At 39.3% G+C, this 20,000-nt stretch overlaps 1 protein-coding gene across 1 annotated transcript in view; it reads right to left on the bottom strand.

The window, feature by feature from the left end:
- Positions 1-20,000, bottom strand: part of pic (DNA damage-binding protein pic) — a 224,519-nt gene that overhangs the window by 148,662 nt on the left and 55,857 nt on the right. The window contains exons 9-11 of the mRNA XM_070092474.1: positions 9,737-9,896; positions 6,034-6,142; positions 1-26 (exon numbers count right to left, since the gene is read on the bottom strand). The exon at positions 1-26 is cut by the window's left edge and continues 153 nt beyond it. Of these exons, the coding sequence (XP_069948575.1) occupies positions 1-26; positions 6,034-6,142; positions 9,737-9,896 (295 nt within the window). The remainder of the gene's footprint in view (positions 27-6,033; positions 6,143-9,736; positions 9,897-20,000) is intronic.

Here is a 20,000-nt window from a genome sequence, read left to right as displayed (position 1 = left end):
ACTAAGCGACAAGATGTTCCTGTCACCTAACAAGGAAATTAGTTAATACATATTAAATACCTATAGCTAACAATAACAAAATACAGCTCCTTAATTTGTTTCTGCTCTGACTGAAGTACAGCATAGCTGAGTAGTAGTTAAAAAAAAAAAACACATATAGCAAAAGACCTTTTTTTTTACTAGGTTTCATCTACCTGTTAAAGTGATATACAGGTGTAATGTCATAATAAAAAGGTCTCCTTTTTCTATATGTATTTTTTAAGTGCTTGTTTCTGCTCTCTCACTAAAGAGAGTACTTTATTTAGAATAGACCATTAATTTATACTACAGGCCTACTTTCACTGTAAAATCTCTCTCTCTCTCTCCTACATACCCTAACCTGAGCCTCACTAATTACATGAAAACTTTGCTGCTTTTAATACCTATCACCCATTCCATACATTTGCAGCACTTGCCACACTGTTCCCCTATCCACCCTATCATACGCCTTTTCTAAATCCACAAATGCAATAAAAAGTTCTGTACCTTTATCTAAGAACTGTTTACTTATATACAGTCTCTCCTCACTTAATGACGGAGTTCCGCTCCTAAGACCACGTCAGTAAACGAATTCGTCGCTAAGTGAGGAGCATACTATAATGGTAGTGGGTTTGAGTCCACCATCTTTGATATTGTTTTACTGTCACCTTATCACCATTTATAACATCTCTGGTACATTTTTAAATGTTTATACAGTAGTTTATTGTATATTGTAATAAACAGAATACATGTACAGTGGATCCTCAGTTAACAATATTAATCCGTTACAGAGAGCTTGTCCTTAACCAATTTTATCGTTATCCGAATTAATTTTCCCCATAAGAAATAATGGAAATCCACTTCAGACATCCAAAAGTATTAAAAAAAATATTTTTTTAACATGAAATATACATTTCCCTACACAGAAAACAATGATACATGAAGAATAAAACAATAATAATACCACATTTACCTTTATTAAAGACATGGTGATGTATGGAAAATGGGAGGAGGGGAGAGAATGGAGGAGTTTACAATTGCTTGGAAGGGGAATCCCACTCCATAAAGACTTCAGGTACCAAGTCCTTATACTGGGTTACTTCCCTCCTTTGTTTTGTAATGCCACTAGGACCAGCTTGAGATCCACTGGACCCGTCACTAAAAAAAGTTTTCCAGAGAGGTCTGTTTCTGGCGTATGTTAGGAATTGTGTTGGGAAACACAAGATAGTCCTTCAATATGACACTAATATCAGCTGTATGTCTCATTTATCTAGCACAATCACATTGACGTCACCGATGCTGCTGCCTGACTTCATGACGTCACGATGTCTGCCTGACATCACCTCGAGATATCTGCTGATGTCACCTTGCAACATCACGCCTGACATCACATGATGTCACATCGAGTGTTTCAGTAATTATGTCAGTATTGTCGAGAAGATATATATTTATATTATTTTTATTATCACACTGGCCGATTCCCACCAAGGCAGGGTGGCCCGAAAAAGAAAAACTTTCACCATCATTCACTCCATCACTGTCTTGCCAGAAGGGTGCTTTACACTACAGTTTTTAAACTGCAACATTAACACCCCTCCTTCAGAGTGCAGGCACTGTACTTCCCATCTCCAGGACTCAAGTCCGGCCTGCCGGTTTCCCTGAACCCCTTCATAAATGTTACTTTGCTCACACTCCAACAGCACGTCAAGTATTAAAAAACATTTGTCTCCATTCACTCCTATCAAACACGCTCACACATGCCTGCTGGAAGTCCAAGCCCCTCGCACACAAAACCTCCTTTACCCCCTCCCTCCAACCTTTCCTAGGCCGACCCCTACCCCGCCTTCCTTCCACTACAGACTGATACACTCTTGAAGTTATTCTGTTTCGCTCCATTCTCTCCACATGTCCGAACCACCTCAACAACCCTTCCTCAGCCCTCTGGACAACAGTTTTGGTAATCCCGCACCTCCTCCTAACTTCCAAACTACGAATTCTCTGCATTATATTCACACCACACATTGCTCTCAGACATGACATCTCCACTGCCTCCAGTGTCATGTGTTAATTAATTCCTATCAGTCAGTGTTCTCACATGTTAGCGTATAGTTTAGTGTCAATTTTGTACACAGAAAAGCATCATTTGCTAGTTTAAGCGATGTTGTACCACATGTACCGCGGGTGTGTGTAAAGTTTCCGTGTGTCCAGTGTGGTCTTGAACCCAGCTGTGTGTCGACCACAGGTCTGCGCCCAGACCATTTTGTTGCCTGTCACCCGGTGTGACCAGCGCATTTGACAGCTGATATTAGTCAGCCCTGAGCGTATGAGCCCCTTGTACAGAAAGCTCTTATGCTCGTCGCTCATAGATGTTCTGCAGAATCGTACCTGCTACGATTCCCATCAAGATTTGTTTCACTTCACCTCCAGACCTTCAAGAAACAAGTCTGGGGACACTTAGACTAACCTCTGCTATAACTCCAACTGCCGAGAGAATGACACTCGTCAAGCCACAGTTAGCCCTGTCGGCAGGCGCTGTGTCAGCCTCGTGTCACAAGCTTCAGTGAGAAGCCTGTACAAAGAAGATGTCACTTTGACTGCTAGCTCGCTCACTGCAGTCTGGTGTATGATGTTACGACTCCCAGATGTTTCGCCCAGTCGTCTCTGCCACGACTTGCTCCACGACTTACTCCACGCTCGCTGGCAGTACCAGTCGAGAAGTGTCCTCCTGAGTCGCTTGCCAGAAGTCCTGCCCAGTTGCCGAGTTTTGACGACGCCTCACTTGAGGGCACCAGCATGTTGTGCCTGAGGTTGAGTGAAACCTGCAGTGACTCCTACGATGACTGCTTCACTGTTCTAGAGGAGACCGTACCCCGTTACGTCACAGCTCAGCCGCAGCGATGTCTCCTGTGTTGCAGTGTCTGTCCAGATGCAGGAAGGCGTGCAGTGATGCCCTTCGACGCTCACTGCCTATGACCATGATGTTTAGCACACCCCACATGTTTTTTTCTTCCCTCCCTGTAGGAAGTTTTTTTTTTCCATGTCAATATGTATATACGTTTTTATTTTGTGTTCTGTGCCCTGTTCCTACGAGAGAGAGAGACCGAGTTTTTTTTTACCGCCAGACATGGTCGGGACGACCATGTGGTAGGTGGCCGAGCGAATGTAGACAGCCTGTACTGTCTGCACAGACAGCCTATGCTGTCTGCCAGCTGAGTTCATATTTTGCGGCACTCAGGTGCTGCCCTCTAGGCCTGCCCAGGTCAGTGGGACGCTGGTCCAACTCGCTCTCTCATTCAGCGGCCTAGAAGCAGTCAATAAGTCTACTCCCTCTCTCCCTGGTGGGCATGGCCCTCCCGGCCATGGGCATGACTTTGCAAATAAACTAAGAAGCCTCCGAAGACGTTTATCATTTACTCCCCGCTACCAGAAACACCAAATAATCTGTTGCACACACACCCCTCTGGGTTTTCTTCTATTTTCTTACTAGTTCTTGTTCTTCTTTATTTCCTCTTATCTCCATGGGGAAGTGGAACAGAATTCTTCCTCTGTAAGCCATGCATGTCGTAAGAGGCGAGCAAGAGGCTAGTAACCCTTTCTCCTGTATATATTACTAAAATTTAAAAGAGAAACTTTTGTTTTTCTTTTTGGGCCACCTTGCCTCAGTGGGATACGGCAGGTTTGTTGAAAGAAGATATCATGGATAGAAAAAAATACCAAGAACCTGCCAATATCTTACTTAACTCAACACAACTATTTAGTTTATATTCCTTTGAATTATACTTTATAACAGAAATATACATCTACCATCCAACTTACGACCAAGCTTGGTTCCAACCAACCGGTCCTAAGTCGAAATGGACGTAAGTCGAACCTTTGAAAATTGCCGACATATTGGGTAGGGCATAATGTCAAAACTTTCCTATATAAACTACCTACATAATACTGTAATGTAATGTGCAATCATTATTTCATTCTTTTTACCATAATTTACTTCTACTGTTGTATTTTAATTATTTATGTACTGTATATAATGTATACATGGTAGTGATATGCATTGTAAATTTTACATCGCATACAGTATCATATGTTACTATTATCTTTATGTATTGTCGACACAGTGGAATGGGAGAATACCACTGGTAGTGTCATCCTGGCAGAATGTTGTGTAACCTATACCCTAAGTAAAGAGAAACAACTCTGGAACGTGTGTAATACGTATCCGGCTGGCTGGCTGGGTGGCCGGGTCTGTGGTTGGCCGGGTGGGTGGCTGGCTGGCCGGATGGGTGGGTGGCCGGGTGGGTGGGTGGGTGGCCGGGTGGGTGGCTGGATGGGTGGGTGGGTAGTTGGCTGGCTGGCTGACCGAATGTGGCTGTCTCTTTGTATCTCTCTCTCTGCATCTCTCTCTGCATCTCTCTCTGTATCTCTCTCTCTCTCTCATTGGTACATGTAAGTCAAGTTATCATACATATTATAAATTACCTAGGATAACCCAAAAAATCCAGACAAAGTGCTATACAGTGGATCTGTGCTCCAGTGCCCTAAATTAATAATAATATTAATAATCATTATTATTACAATAATACATATGTACTAATATTAATATTATTATTATTAAGCTATAATATAATAATCGTGTCCACTCATTACTTACCTTAAAATATCTGTAGTTTTAATGTAAAGTGAGAGGTGAGTAGACAAGATTAAATGAATAAATGAGAGAGAGAATGAGAATGTAGAATGTTCATGAGTTATGTAAACAAACGTTGTTGTTACCAGCCCAGACACGAACGATTCCTGCTGTCAAGCCGACCAGAAAAACATCTCATATTTGTTAATTTATATGTTATGTAGCATGTTTATTATATAACACCGGCCGATTTGGCCCGAAAAAGAAAAACTTTCACCATCATTCACTCCATCACTGAAAAAAACATCATAGATGGATTAAGCAAAATGTCTATATTAACGTTTTATACACATTTAATGCGCCTCAGTGATTATTATTGTTATCATTATTAATATGGCGTCTTCAAGACCAAGTACTCTTAATGAGTGGCACTGAGACAGACAACCAAATTCATCCACCAATCTCTGCACAGACAAAGACATCTTTTAACTCCACGCCTCTTGCCACACACAGAGCCTCACTATCCTCGTAGACAGAAACAAAGACCTCTTTAGACAGACACACAGGTAGACACAGACACAGGTAGACATAAAGCCAGACACAGGTAGACAAAGACAGACACAGGTAGACATAGACAGACACAGGTAGACAGAAAGACACACAGGTAGACAGAAAGACACACAGGTAGACAGAAAGACACACAGGTAGACAGAAAGACACACAGGTAGACAGAAAGACACACAATAGAAGAAATAGAACAAGAGCTATTTAGAAAAAGGAGAAAAACCTAGATGTATGTATATATATATATGCATGTGCGTAGTACAGACAGACACACAGACACACAGAGATACAGACAGATATACAGGCAGACAGATACAGACAGGTTTATGTGCAACAGTGAAAACAAATAGAGTTTGAGAGTAAGAGCCTTTCTTGCCACAATCTCCAGTGCAAGATTCAGACTTCATCTTAGGGGCCATGGTGAAATTTACTGTCCAGTTAGTACAGTTAATACAGTATGATGCTGCTGATAGGGCAGGGTTACTCAAACTGATGCTGCCTGCATGACACATTGCCGCCGCGAGTATTGTCAAATATTGTACAGCGTTGTGCATCAGCCGGCCCAACCCAGCTGCCAGATGCATGGTCGTAAGTCGAGTAGACGTATGTCGAGCAGGTCGTAAGTCGGATGGTAGGTGTACTTTTATTTGCATTAGTTTCTACATTGACAAACATGTATCTTGGAAAAATGGTGACAGTGTACAATGTTTCATTCACTTCCATTAACTATGGCTAGATAAAAGCATTAATATATGGAGAAAGCATTTTAATAAAAGCAATGCACATACCTAGTGAATTAGCAATTAGCAGTGACAAAACCATACCTGAAATAGCTGGTCATATTTAACGTTGGAAGATAAGAAGGTTTGTTGGTCAGCTACAAAACCAGCAATCTCTGTCTCCTCTACTTCTTCACCACTTAATGTCAACACCCTAGCAAAAATTACATATTAACAAGTAGTCAACAGTTATAACTGACAGTGAAAATTATCACAATACAAAATATTTATAAAGCTGACAGTAATTGAAATAAAATATCATATAATGCACATTTTAAAACCTTGCAACCAGAAATAGGCTAGTACAGGTCAGCCATCACATCCGGCAATCAGTTATTCGGTTCCTTCAGTTATTCGGTACTAATTTTGGCTAGCATAATTTCAAATTTCCAGGGTCGCCACACCAACCTGCTGGTACTGATTGGTGGCGCTACTTGCTGCATAAGTCATTCCAATTTCTTTTTTTCCATTTATTGTTTTAACCTGCTTACTTTTAGCCCTAACCATGGTTCCAATGAATAAAAGAAATGCTTCTCAATATGTAAAGCACCTACACAGTACATTATCCATTAACCCTTTGAGGGTTTTCATCGTACTAGTACATCTTACGCGTAGGGGTTTTTGACGTACTAGTACTCATAAATTCTAGCGGCCTCAAATCTAGTGGGAGAAAGCTGGTAGGCCTTCATATGAAAGAATGGGTCTATGTGGTCAGTGTGCACAGTCTAAAAAAAATCCTGCAGCACACAGTGCATAATGAGAAAAAAAAAACTTTGACCATTTTTTTTTAATAAATCAGCGACTTTGCAGTGTATTTTCGTATGGTATTTATTGTTGTATTCTAGTTTTCTTGGTCTCATTTTATAGAATGGAAGACATATTACAGAAATTGAGATGATTTTGACTGGTTTTACAAAGAAAGGTGCCTTGAAATTGAGCTCAAAGTAGCAGAAATGTTCGATTTTTACCAAACTTCAAAAGTAAACAAATCGTGCCAAGCGTGCAATACACGTCAACTGGTGAGTCTAATATTCTTTCACAAGTGCACCAATAATATTTATACCATTTTTTACACTAATGCAGTAGTCTGCATAACAGTAAATCTTATATTTTTTGTGAAAACAAAAATTCAAAGTGGAAAGCAAAAGAATATAAGAGGGGCCTTGAGACGTGACTAATGACTAGAGGAAATGTCATTTTAGTGCCAGGAATGTCTTTCTTGTTTATTCTGGACCCTATTCGGAAATTGGCATCTTTTGAAATTTGTGTGAAATTGGCAAAATTGCTAAATTCTGACCACTGTACTGGATAGTTGAATTTCATAAATGAGTGGTTTCTTGCACCCATTCGATAGAAAAAATGGAGTTCTAGCGAAATATTCATGTTTTTTGTCGACTAGTACAGTGAAATTGGCCGAAAATGGGGCTCAAAGTGGGCAAAATCGCCGATGCGTAAACATCGCCGAGACTGCTAATTTTGCGAGAGCATAATTCCGTAAGTTTTCTATCAAATTTCAAACTTTTGGTGTCTTTATGATCGGGAAAAGATTCTCTATCTTTTCATAAGAGAAAATAATTTTTTTTTTTTTAAATTTGGCCGACCCTGAGAACGAGTTTCGGAGAGGGCCTGTCGACCCTCAAAGGGTTAAAGATAAGGTGACTTTGAAGCCACTGTCGGTTGCCATGAACTCAGTATCATGAAGCAGGAGAATATGCTTTATTATTACGCTAATATCAACACTACAGCTTATTTGCCTATCACAATTGATCTAATATGATATAATAAACAATATAAATAACATAAAACATGGTAAATACTCCAGAATGAATAATATTTGGCATAACACCGAGCAGTTCGACAGAGGTATGAAGAGGATATGGTATACAAATACCATTCTCCAATCCGTCTTGGTGGCTTATATTAGAGAAAACAGAGTATAGTACAGGGCTAACTGTGCTATACACTCATACTGCACCATAAACCTGAAACAAAAGCTATTTTCTCTCTATAGATTATCACATATAGCAGCATATGTGTAGAGAACCAAGGATAACCCAAAAAAGTCAACATGGCTTATTTTTAGTACCTGGCTTGGGTTAGCCATATATGATTTTTGATAAATATTTGATTCCCAGCCAGGGTAGAAATATTAGGCGTGTTTCTTTACACCTGTTGTCTATGTTTACCCATCAGTAAATGGGTACCTGCGTGTTAGCCGACTAGTGTGGGTGTTATCCTGGGACACTGACCTAATTTTCTTGAAATACTCAGCATAACAAGCGGCTTTCTATACAGTAGTATGTCACTGATGTCAGCTAGGCCTGTATACCTTGTACATGTACGTGTAATAAATAAAGATATTATTATTATTATTTTCTCAGTTGTTTGTTGGGTTATCTTATTCAAACTTGGGCAATGTATGATGGAAAGATACTTTTTCACGTACACCAAAAATGAAAGGAATCAGACCATAAATAGCGGAGTTCGCTTCTCAGCCATTAGCGACCGCTTAGCGGTATATTTTTGTATGTTTTTATGGTTATATTCTCATTTTTTCGGTCTCATTTGATAGAATGAAAGATATATTACAGAAATAGATATGATTCTGATTGCTTTCATGATGAAAAGTACCTTGAAATTGCGCTCACAGTAGCGAAAATGTTCTATTCTTTAGCGAATCTCAAGAGTAAACAAATGACATCACCGTCCAATACCTGTCCGCCTGCCAGTCAAGAATGGGTTGACATTATTTATACAATTACATGTGTATTACAATAATGCAGTAGTCTGCATAACAGTAAATCTTCTATTTTTTTTTTAATAAAAATTCCAAATGGTAAGCAAGGGTAATATACGAGGGGCCTGTAGCCGTGACTAATGAACAGAGAAAATGTTATTTTAGTGCCAGGAATGTCTGCATTGTTTATTCTGGACCCTATTTTGAAATTGGCATCTGTTGAAATTTGTGTGAAATCGGCCAAACTGCCAATTTCTGACCGCTTTATTGGGTAGTTGAAATAAGTGAATGGGCAGTTTCTTGTACTCAGTTGACAGACTAGAAGTAAATAAGTGTATTAAGGTATACACAAATACAGTTACATAGATTATCATACATAGTAGTGTATGTATAGAGAACCTAGGATAACCCAGAAAAGTCAGACAAAGTGACTTATTTCCAGTACCTGGCTTGGGCTTGCCATATATGATTTTTGGTAATTATTTTTTTTCTCAGTTGTTTGTTGGGCTATCTCATTGAAACTTGGGCAATGTATGATGGAAAGATGCTTCTTAACGTACGACAAAAATAAAAAAGATGGACGATAAATAAGGGAGTTCACTTCTCAGCCATTAGCCGCCTCTTTGCAGTATATTTTCGTATGGTTTTTATGGTTGTATTCTCATTTTTTTGGACATTTGATTGAATGAAAGATAATTTACAGAAATAGACATGATTTTGATTGCTTTCATGACGAAAAGTACCTGAAATTGAGCTCAAAGTAGCGGAAATGTTCGATTTTTGCCAATGTTCAATGAACTTTGTGTAAGTCAAGTTGGTTAATTTTATTAAGTGTAATCTGGCACACTACAGGTCCCAATGATGTCAGATTTGTGATGGAAGACCTGTAATGAAAAATGAACAGATATACAGGACAATACATGGTGGGGAAAATAAGTAAAATAAAAATGTTTTTAATAGTGAAAAAAACATGGAATATAACCTTTATGAAAATACATAGCCAGCACTTACCTAGTGAGACCAACAAATGAGAGGACGATGGTATTGTGATGTTTTGGCGAGTTCACACTCAGTGACCACATACCCTTGATACCATCCAGCTCAATGGAAGCCTGTTCATGGATACCAATGCCATTTCTAATGATCCGCAATGATCCTTCCTTAAAAGCCCCTGAAATGTTTTGTTTTTATTTAACCACTTGTAAAAGTCATTTACAGTAAAAGTCTAATAAAATAGACCCCCATAAAGTGATGATAGTTAAAATAGACAAAAACAGACTTAACATGTACATTTAATGGTGCTATCTGCCAAGGACAGCCCTTTTGGGAGATTCTGAAGACAAGCTGCAAAGGTCAGTGAACAAATTTGAGAGGATATGCAAAGGGAAAGTGAAAATGAACATTACAAAAGAACAAGGTAATGAGGGTAATAAAATATCTAGTGACCCAGGGGTGGGGAACCTTTTCATGTTGTAATGTTACATTAAAGTTACCTGGAACCTAATAAGGCCACATTCAAGAAATTTTGATTGGATATTATACACTGTAAAATGTCAGTTATTTGGTTAAAAAATTAATTAGAAAATTCATTCTTTTTAATTATAAAATACCTAACTTTTTAATGACTTTGTGATTGCTTTTTGTGGGGAAAGCATTTGGATATTTGGTTGAACCATGGAAGTCCGCCGTTTCAGCTGATCCTCCAGGGGTGCATCTGCCATTTGGGATCTTAAGAGGAGAATGTGGATTCGCAACAAAAAGTGGTTGAGAAACAAGAAAGCATTCAGCGTGCATGTTGCCACAAATGTGGGTATTCTATTGCATTTTCCAATGTTTAAATGGGATCTTTTGTAGCATCTAACAGGGACTGTAAACTGTTATCTTCTGAGAACTCAATCAATTCTATCTGTAGCTCTTTAGGAGCCTCAGAGACAACAACTAGGTGAGGTTGAAATGTTAATTTCAGTGTGAGGTCATGATTTTTTTATCTCAATCAGTGAACCTTTCACTGTATTCTTCAGATAATAAGTCAATAAGAGCAGCATATTCTTCAAATAATTCACATGAATCCTCCTGCTCATTAACCCTTTGACTGTCGCAAGCCCAATTCTGAAACTGTCTTCCTATGTCACAAAATATTAAAAAAAAAAAAAAAAATTTCTTACCAAAATGTTAGGATTAATTTGCCGAGTGTTTTAAGCGTATAAAAAATTTTTGCGATCAGTACTTACCGAGATATAGAGGCGTAAAGTTGGCAGAAAATGAGCTGTGTATGGCAACGGCAGTGAATGCCACTCACCTGGTAAAATTTTTAAACTCCCATTCGAAGGTTTCTTGTTTTTTACACTACTTAATTTTTTCAGGTAACTTATGTTGCCTGTGAGACCAAAGGTGCTTATTGTGTTGCATACACTCGTATGCAACACAATAAGCACAAACACAACATACTCATCAAAATATTGTTTATAAAACTTGTTTACAAACAAACAATACAAAAATTGTTTGTTACCATTGTTCTATAATATACAGTGGACCCTCGGTTATCGGCCGTAATCTGTTCCAGAAGGCCAACCTAAAACTGAAATGGCCGATAATCGAAATACCCATAATAATTAATGTAAATACAATTAATCCGTTCCAGACACCCAAAAATATTCACAAAAAAAAAATAAGATTTTTAAGAGATTAATTATAGTTTTTCATACACAAAACAATGAGTACTAAATAAAATAAATACGCGAACAATTAAATCAGTATTACATACCTTTACTGAAGACTGTTGTTGGATTATGGAAGATAGGGAGGAGGAGAGAGGGCAGAGAGTTTATTGTCTGGAAGGGAAATCCCCCTCCATAAGGATTTCAGGTATCAAAGCCCTATCTGGGGTTACTTCCCTTCTTTGACTTTTAATGCCAATGCCAGGCGACTTGTAGGACTTGTGGTAGCCAGGCAACTTGTAGGACTTGTGGTAGCCAGGCAACTTGTAGGACTTGTGGTAGCCAGGCAACTTGTAGGACTTATGGTAGCCAGGTAACTCGTAACACTTGTGGTAGCCAGGTGACTTGTAGGGCTTGTGGTAGCCAGGTGACTTGCAGGACTTGTGGTAGCCAGGCAACTTGCAGGACTTGTGGCAGCCAGGCAACTTGTAGGACTTGTGGTAGCCAGGCAACTTGTAGGACTTGTGGTAGCCAAGCACCTTGTAGGACTTGTGGTAGTCAGGCAACTTGTGGTAGCCAGGCAACTCGTAGGACTTGTGGTAGCCAAGCAACTTGTGGTAGCCAGGTAACTTGTAGGACTTGTGGTAGCCAAGCAACTTGTGGTAGCCAGGCAACTTGTAGGACTTGTGGTAGCCAGGCAACTTGTAGGACTTGCAGTAGTCAAGCAACTTGTGGTAGCCAGGCAACTTGTGGTAGCTAGGCAACTTGTAGGACTTGTGGTAGCCAGGCAACTTGTGGTAGCTAGGCAACTTGTAGGACTTGTGGTAGCCAGGCAACTTGTAGGACTTGCGGTAGCCAGGCAACTTATAAGACTTGTGACGAAAACCAGACGCGTTCATCTGGTTTGCTTACATTATGTGTGGGTGGGGTGGGGAGGGCTGATCTTCCTGGCTATCCATACTTCCCAACCTGACTTCATACAAATAAAACTCACCTCTCACCCTACATTAAGACTACAAATATTTTAAAGTAATTATTGAGTGTATTATATGTGCATTTTATCGCTCTGGGGAGCCTAATGTCGTAGTAGGTATAAGTGGCCAGGCAGGATGCCATACATCCCACATGACTTTCTACAAATAAATACTTCTCGCCTCTCACCCTACATTAAAACCACTAAGACTACAAATATTTTAAGGTAAGTAATGCGTCTACTGTATATGCATTTTATCGCTCTAGGGAGCTAAGCATCGTAGTCTAGTATGTGTGGGTGGGATGGCCAGGAGGGTTACCACACCTGACTTTTTAGAGTAAATACTACTCACCTTTTGCCCTACATGAAGACTGGAAATATTTTGAGGTAAATAATGAGTGTACTGTGTGTGTATTTTACTTTTTAACCCTTTCAGGGTTAGTGCCGTAAATCTACGACTTTACGTTCAGGGTCCAAATCGTAGATCTATGCCATGAGCTCAGCTCACTCTGATAAGCTGTGAGCAGTAAATTTGGGCCTAGATATGTGTGCACCACATAAAACAAATCCTGCGACACAGTGCATGAGAGAAAAAAACTGAGACCATAATTTTCGATTAAAACAGCAATTTTGCAGTTTTTTGTATGTTTTTTATAGTTGTATCTGCAATTTCTTGGTCTCATTTAATAGAATGTATGATATACTACAGAAATAGAGATGTTCTTGATTGATTTTAGTACTGGAAATGGCTTGAAACTGAGCTCAAAGTAGCAGAAATGTTAAATTTTTGCCGATGTTCAAGAGTAAACAAATGACCTCACAAGTCTAATACATGACAGCTGGTGAGTCTAATATACATTCACAAATGTGGTGATATTATTTATACAATTATTATTACAGTATTGCCTAACAGTAAATCTTCTATTTTTTGGTTTGAATAAAAATTCATTATGTGAATAAAAAATCAAAATGGAATTCATTTGTAAAGCCTGAAAACTTAACTAATGAAGAGAGGAAATGTTAGTTTAGTGCCAGGAATGCCTGCATTGTTCGTTTATTCTGGACCCTATTTTAAAATTGGAATAGTATTTTGAACTTTGCATTAAATTGGCCAAATTACCAATTTCCGGTCACTTTATTTTGTTGTCTAAACAGTTGACATGGCGATTTCTTGTGCTCAATCGATAAAACAGAAGTAATACTAGAGAAATAGCTAAGAATTTGGTTGACTGGAATACTGTAATTGGCCTAAAATGGGAGTCAAAGTCACCAATGTGTAAATATCGCCGACACATCAAATTCGCGAGAGCATAATTTTGTAAATTTTTCATCAAATTTCGTACTTTTTGTTTTATTGCCTTCAGAAAAAGATTCTCTACCATTCCATAGGAAAAAACAAAAAAAATTATTTTTTTAAAATTCTTGGACCCTGGTGCACACTTTGAAATTTGGCCTCTGGACCCTGAAAGGGTTAATGCCCAGTTCTATTGCTAACTTAATCCCTTCAGGGTCCAAGGCCCAAATCTGAAGTGGTGCCCCAGTGTCCAAGAATTTTCAAAAAAAAATTTGTTATTTTTTCTTATGAAATGGTAAAGAATCTTTTTGTGAAGGTAATAAAACAAAAAGTACGAAATTTGATGGAAAACTGACGAAATTATGCTCTCGCGAATTTTGATGTGTCAGCGATATTTACGAATCGGCGATTTTGCCGACTTTGACTCCCATTTTAGGCCAATTACATTATTCCAGTCAACCAAATTCTTAGCTATTTCACTAGTATTACTTCTATTCTATCGATTGAGCACAAGAAATCAGCAAGTCAACTGTTTCAACTACAAATTAAAGTGATCGGAAATCGTTAATTTGGCCAATTTAACACAAAGTTCAAAATATTCCAATTTCAAAATAGGGTCCAGAATAAACAATGTAGGTATTCCTGGAACTAAACTAGCATTTCCTCTGTTCATTAGTTACGTTTTGAGGCTTTACAAATAAATTCCATTTTGATTTTTTATTCACACCAAAAAATAGAAGATTTACTGTTATGCAATACTGTAATAATTGTATAAATATCATCACCATATTTGTGAATGCATATTAGACCCACCAGCTGGCGTGTATTAGACGTGTGAGGTCGTTTGTTTACTCTTGAATATCGGCAAAAATTTAACATTTCTGCTACTTTGAGCTCAGTTTCAAGCCATTTCCAGTGCTAAAACCAATCAAAATCATCTCTATTTCTTTAATATGTCTTCCATTCTATCAATTGAGACCAAGAAATCGCAAATACAACTATAAAAAACATACGAAAAAACACTGCAAAGTCGCTGTTTTAATCGAAAAATCATGATTTCAGTTTTTTTTCTCTCATTATACACAGTGTGCTGCAGGATCTGTTTTATGTGGTGCACACATACCACATAGATGTATTCTCTCATATCTAGGCCCAAATGTACCACTCACAGTTTATCAGAGTGAGCTGAGCTCATGGCGTAGATCTACGGTTTGGACCCTGAACGTAAAGCCGTAGATCTACGGGACGGACCCTGAAAGGGTTAAGTAGACTTGGCAACGGCGAGAGTACGAAGGGTGAGCCTCATGACAATTAAGGCAAGAGGGAGTTCGACTGCAAGACGTATTAGAATGGTCATCGGCACCACAGACTGGGCATTCGGCTATAGATCTGCAATATTTTGCTGGGTGGCCAAATCGCCAGCAATTCCTACACTGTTGCGGTGTAGGGATCACCTTCCAAACTTGTAACCGATATCCTGCTACATAAACAGAGGATGGAAGTTCACGGCTGTCAAAAGTTAAACGAGCCACATTGCAAGGGTATCATCCTCGCCCGCAGGCAGGAAGAACATAAGTGTCTACCTTGAGAATTGGGAGATCTTGGAGGTCCAGCTGTTCGAGAATGTCAGTACCACATGTCTGGAAATTCTGTTGGACTATGGTATGGGGCAGAATAACAGTACCACTACAAGAATTGAGGGAATGATGTTTTTTGATAGTGATAGGAATAGTATCGATATGTGAAAGAAGAGAAAGATCATGAGCTTGGGTAGAATTCTGGACTGTGATGATGCATGTACCACTCTTAAGAGCATGAAAGGAAATATCTCTACCAACGTGGCGTAGGAACACTTTGCCAATACTATGGTCAGAAAGATAGGCAGCAGAAGTCAGTCTTAATGTAAAGAATTTAGTCCACTGTGTAGTCTGAAACTGAGTGTGGAGAGGGAGTGCATGACGTGTCGGTCTTTTCTGAGTAGAATGGGAAGGTAACGAGGTAACATCATTAGGAGATTGTTGTTGACATTTAGAAGTGAGACCAGAGTCGGTACGACATGGGATGGGCTGGCGATTCGAAAATTGCCGCACCGTATAGGGAGAAGCCGGAACCATAGTCAAAGGAGAGCGGAGGTCAGACAAATCGAAGGAGTCAGTGGAAGCTCCGGTACCTGAAGCGGGTGAGGAAACAGCACCAGCAAGAGGTACAGGGGCCTTAGGAATGTCCGAAGAGTGGCCAAAAGATGAGCCGAGGTCAGAACGGGGTGCGGTAACAATAAGGGGCCCGGGGGTAGCGGGGTCATGGATCGGTTACTCCATGGTTAGGTTACTTCTTTCTTTTTGTTTTTAAGAAAAGAAAAAGAAAGAAGAAAAGAAAATAAAAAAAAAAAGAATAAAAAAAGGGGGGACCGGGGAGGGATAGTTCCTAGGAGGAATGAAAGGGCCAGAAATCTCCCTCCGCACCAAAGAGGACCTCAGCACTGCAAGTAGCGCAGATGCAGCATGGAACCCGTGCCATACCCTACCCATCATGCCAGTAAACCAGCAATCCGGGATAGCAACCTCACATCTGCCGAGCTACCTCAGTGGACAAAAGAGAGGGCGGCCGGATATCCGCCACAAAGCATACCTCCTTCGGCCACCACCCCCGGAATCCGAAAGGTGGCTTTCAGAGATACACCCGTCACCCAAAAGACACCCAAAGCCACCCTCCGGGATACCGGAGAGGGATCGGGACATCCCCAGGCAATCCAGATTCCACGGCAAACTACGCCACCGCCAAGAACCTCAACGGAATGGGATGGACCCCGGTACCCTTTCCCCTACCTAGGAACTTGAGTGCCTGTGGGAAAAAAATCCCAAAGGCCAAAAAGGAAGGGCAAAAGGGAGGGGTGGGGAGGAGGAGGAGGAAAGGAAAAAGGGAAGGATGGGGAGGATGGGAGAGGGAAGGGGGAATTGGGGGGTAATTAGGCTCAGTCTGAGGAAGGAGACCAACAGGTCTAATTCCTCAGACCAAGAGCCTCTTCACCACACCAAGGAGCCCCCCTTGAGGAGGAAGCTACTTTATAGATTGCTTCGGTGGAATCATTTTTTGGTCTGAACATTGCTTGGAATAACTGCCAATGCTTTTCCTTTCAATCTTTCAATTTCTGCAAAGCAATCTTTTGTGCCTCTCCATCTAATTTTACAAATTTGTGGTCCTTATGAGTGGCATAATGCTGATGCACAATGAATTTCTTCATTGTTGACATTGTAGTATCACAAAGTAAATCATTTTATCTTGAACAGAAACAAAATATGGCAATTCCCATCATCATTGAAAGCTCTATTTTCTTCCTTCAGCATTCTTTTAGTCTTTTCTGACATGATGGGTTAAGGACACACAGTAAAAAAATAAAAAAAAAATACATAAACGGTCACGCTGTATAGTGATTCTGAATTTGCACTTCAAATGGAGGGTCACATGCAATTCTTTTAGAAGACAATAATAAGAATGACCACACATCCTCACCCTCCAATACCAACTTGCCTCATCCTGGGTGGTGGTGGTCAGGCAGGAATCCTATTGTCTAAAGTCACATTAGGTCAATTAGGACTAAATCATGAGCGTAGGTGTAAAAACAGCCCTTAAAACAATGTTTTAATCGGGGTGCTTAGGTGGGGAGGACAATATCCTCACCCACTTGCCTCTGGCTGGGTGGTGGTGGTCAGGTTGGGAACCTATGGTCTAAAGCTAGTCAAATTAGGTCAGTTAGAACTAAATCATGAGGGGTAATGTACAGGAAGGCCCCACTTATACGGCTGGTTAGGTTCCAGGCTACCGCCGTAAAGCAGAAACCGCCGTAAAGTGGAACACCCTTTTTTTCCATTTACAAATGCATACAAACACTAGATAACAAGTTTACACTAACATATATCAAGTTAGCAACAGAACCAGGCATCGAAAAACAATAAAAAAGTACAATACACACATAGTGCACTCATTACTTACCTTAAAATATTTATAGTCTTAATCTAGGGTGAGACAAGTAGTATTTATTGTAAGAAATCAAGTGTGGTATGTATGGTAGTCAGCCAGGCTACCATACCAGGCCACCCCACCCACACATACAATTCTATGATATTTAAGCATCCCAGAGCGATAAAATGTATATACAGTTCACACATTACTTACCTTAAAATATAGGGTGAGATGAGTAGTATTTATTGTAAAAAATCAAGTGTGGTATGTATGGTAGTCAGCCGGGCTACCATACCAGGCCAACCCACCTACACATAATATTTTATTACATTTAAGCATCACAGAACGATAAAATGTATATACAGTTCACTCATTACTTACCTTAAAATATTTGTAGTCTTAATGTAGGGTCAGGAGTAAGTAAATGAGATAAAACGAATAAATGAGTGAGAAAGAATGAGTGCATGAGAGAGGACAGGCGCAGAGTTATTTAAACAAACCAAGCGAAGGTAAGTTTTGTAAACGAAGTGTACACGTCTGGTTTGTGTACAAGTTACATTGTGTACAGGTTGTCTCTACATTGATACGGTAGAATAAATAAAGAAGAACACTCCCATTCTCATGTAACATCATTTTAAGAAGAAATGATGCTCTGAGTGAAGGCAATGGAAGTAAGTCACTCTGTCTGACTTTTTTGGGTTATCCTAGGTTCTCTACACATATGTTGTTATGTATGATAATCTATGTAACTGTATTTGTGTATACCTGAATAAACTTACATACATACGAAAGGAATAATTTTCTACAGTTACCCCCAGTAACACATTTTCTCTTATGTTAGATTAGAGAAAATGTTATTCTTTGCATCACTTGTACAAGTTATCTGGCTACGACATCTCATATTTATGTTTATTTATTCTATTGTAGGGTGTATTTATCATCTTTTTATGTTATATATCGTGTTTATTATATAATTTTGAAAAAATATCATGGATGGATTAATGAAAATGTGTATATTAACGTAATATACAACATTTAATAAGACTCGGTGATTATTATTATTATTATTAGCATTTCTAATATGGCGTCACTTGTGCAAGTCGTCTGCTACCACATCTCATATTTACGTTTATTTATTCTATTGTGGGGTGTATTTATCATCTTTTTATGTTATGTATCGTGTTTATTATATAATTTTGAAAAAATATCATAGATGGATTAATGAAAATGTGTATTTAACGTAATATACGACATTTAAATGAGACGATGATTATTATTATCATTACTAATATGACGTCTGGAGACATAAGACACTCTTACTGATTTTAATGTGTACCTGCATGCCAGCACAGTATGTAAGTTTATTTAAGTACAGGTATACTAATTATCAGAGTATATATAAAATATGAAATAACTTTTAAAAACATTTGAAATTTTGGAGTTTCCAGACAAAATGGAGAGACTTAGTGCTTACTGAGCTCAGGAAGAATGTAAACAAACAAGGTGGGGCGCGGTGACCGTATTAGAAAGTCAGGTGGGGGGAGCCGTATAGTGAGTTTTGGTCATAATTTGAAATGACCGTATTAGCGGAACGCCGTAAAGTGAAACGCCGTAAAGCGGGGCCTTCCTGTATTTTCAATAAAAATAAAAGGGATTTCTTATGCAAAATTCTGATTCATTCAGAAATCTGAATACAGCTTTAAGGCCACATGTTCCCCACCCCTGGTCTCTAGATAATACCTTTGATATACCTTTGATGAGTTTCAAGTCTTACTACTCTCGGAGCCCAGCCATGACAGACAATGTCAGATTGGAAGGAAGGAGATTAGAGGAAATGGACATATTTAAATATCTGAGAGGGTATACATCAGTAGACAGGTCTACAAATGACAAAGCAAACCATGGAAAAGATGAGAGGGAAAAAAGTAAGTAGTGTCTTGAGGTAAGTGTGGAAAGAATTTTATCTATGAAAGCAGAAAAAAGGGAATGTGCAAGAGTATAGTAATACATACTAACACTTTTATGTGGTGTGAGACATTGATTTTAAATGCTGTAGCTAGGTGGCTAAAGGCAATAAGATGTCAAGTTTGAGAGCAACACATGGTGTAAAAGTCATGTAGAAAAATCGAAGCATAGAAAATAGAAGGCAATGTGGGATCACCAAGAATACAAGACAAAGTGCTGAGGCAGGATTAACGTGGTTTGGGCATACAGAGAGGATGGAGACGTATGATGACAAATAGGGTAAATATATATCTGGAGAAAGAGGGAGGAGGAGGTAGGGGTCATCCAAGAATAACAGGAGGGAGGGGAAAGAAGAGGCTTTGGGGATTGAGCATCCAACAGGTTGTGTACACACATTAGACAGGGGGTCTTTAATAGACATGCTGC

The sequence above is a fragment of the Cherax quadricarinatus genome, chromosome 39, assembly GCF_038502225.1.
Source record: "Cherax quadricarinatus isolate ZL_2023a chromosome 39, ASM3850222v1, whole genome shotgun sequence".
NCBI lineage: Eukaryota > Metazoa > Arthropoda > Malacostraca > Decapoda > Parastacidae > Cherax > Cherax quadricarinatus.
Note: the sequence above shows the minus strand (reverse complement) of the source record. Positions and strands in the feature narration are given on the sequence as shown.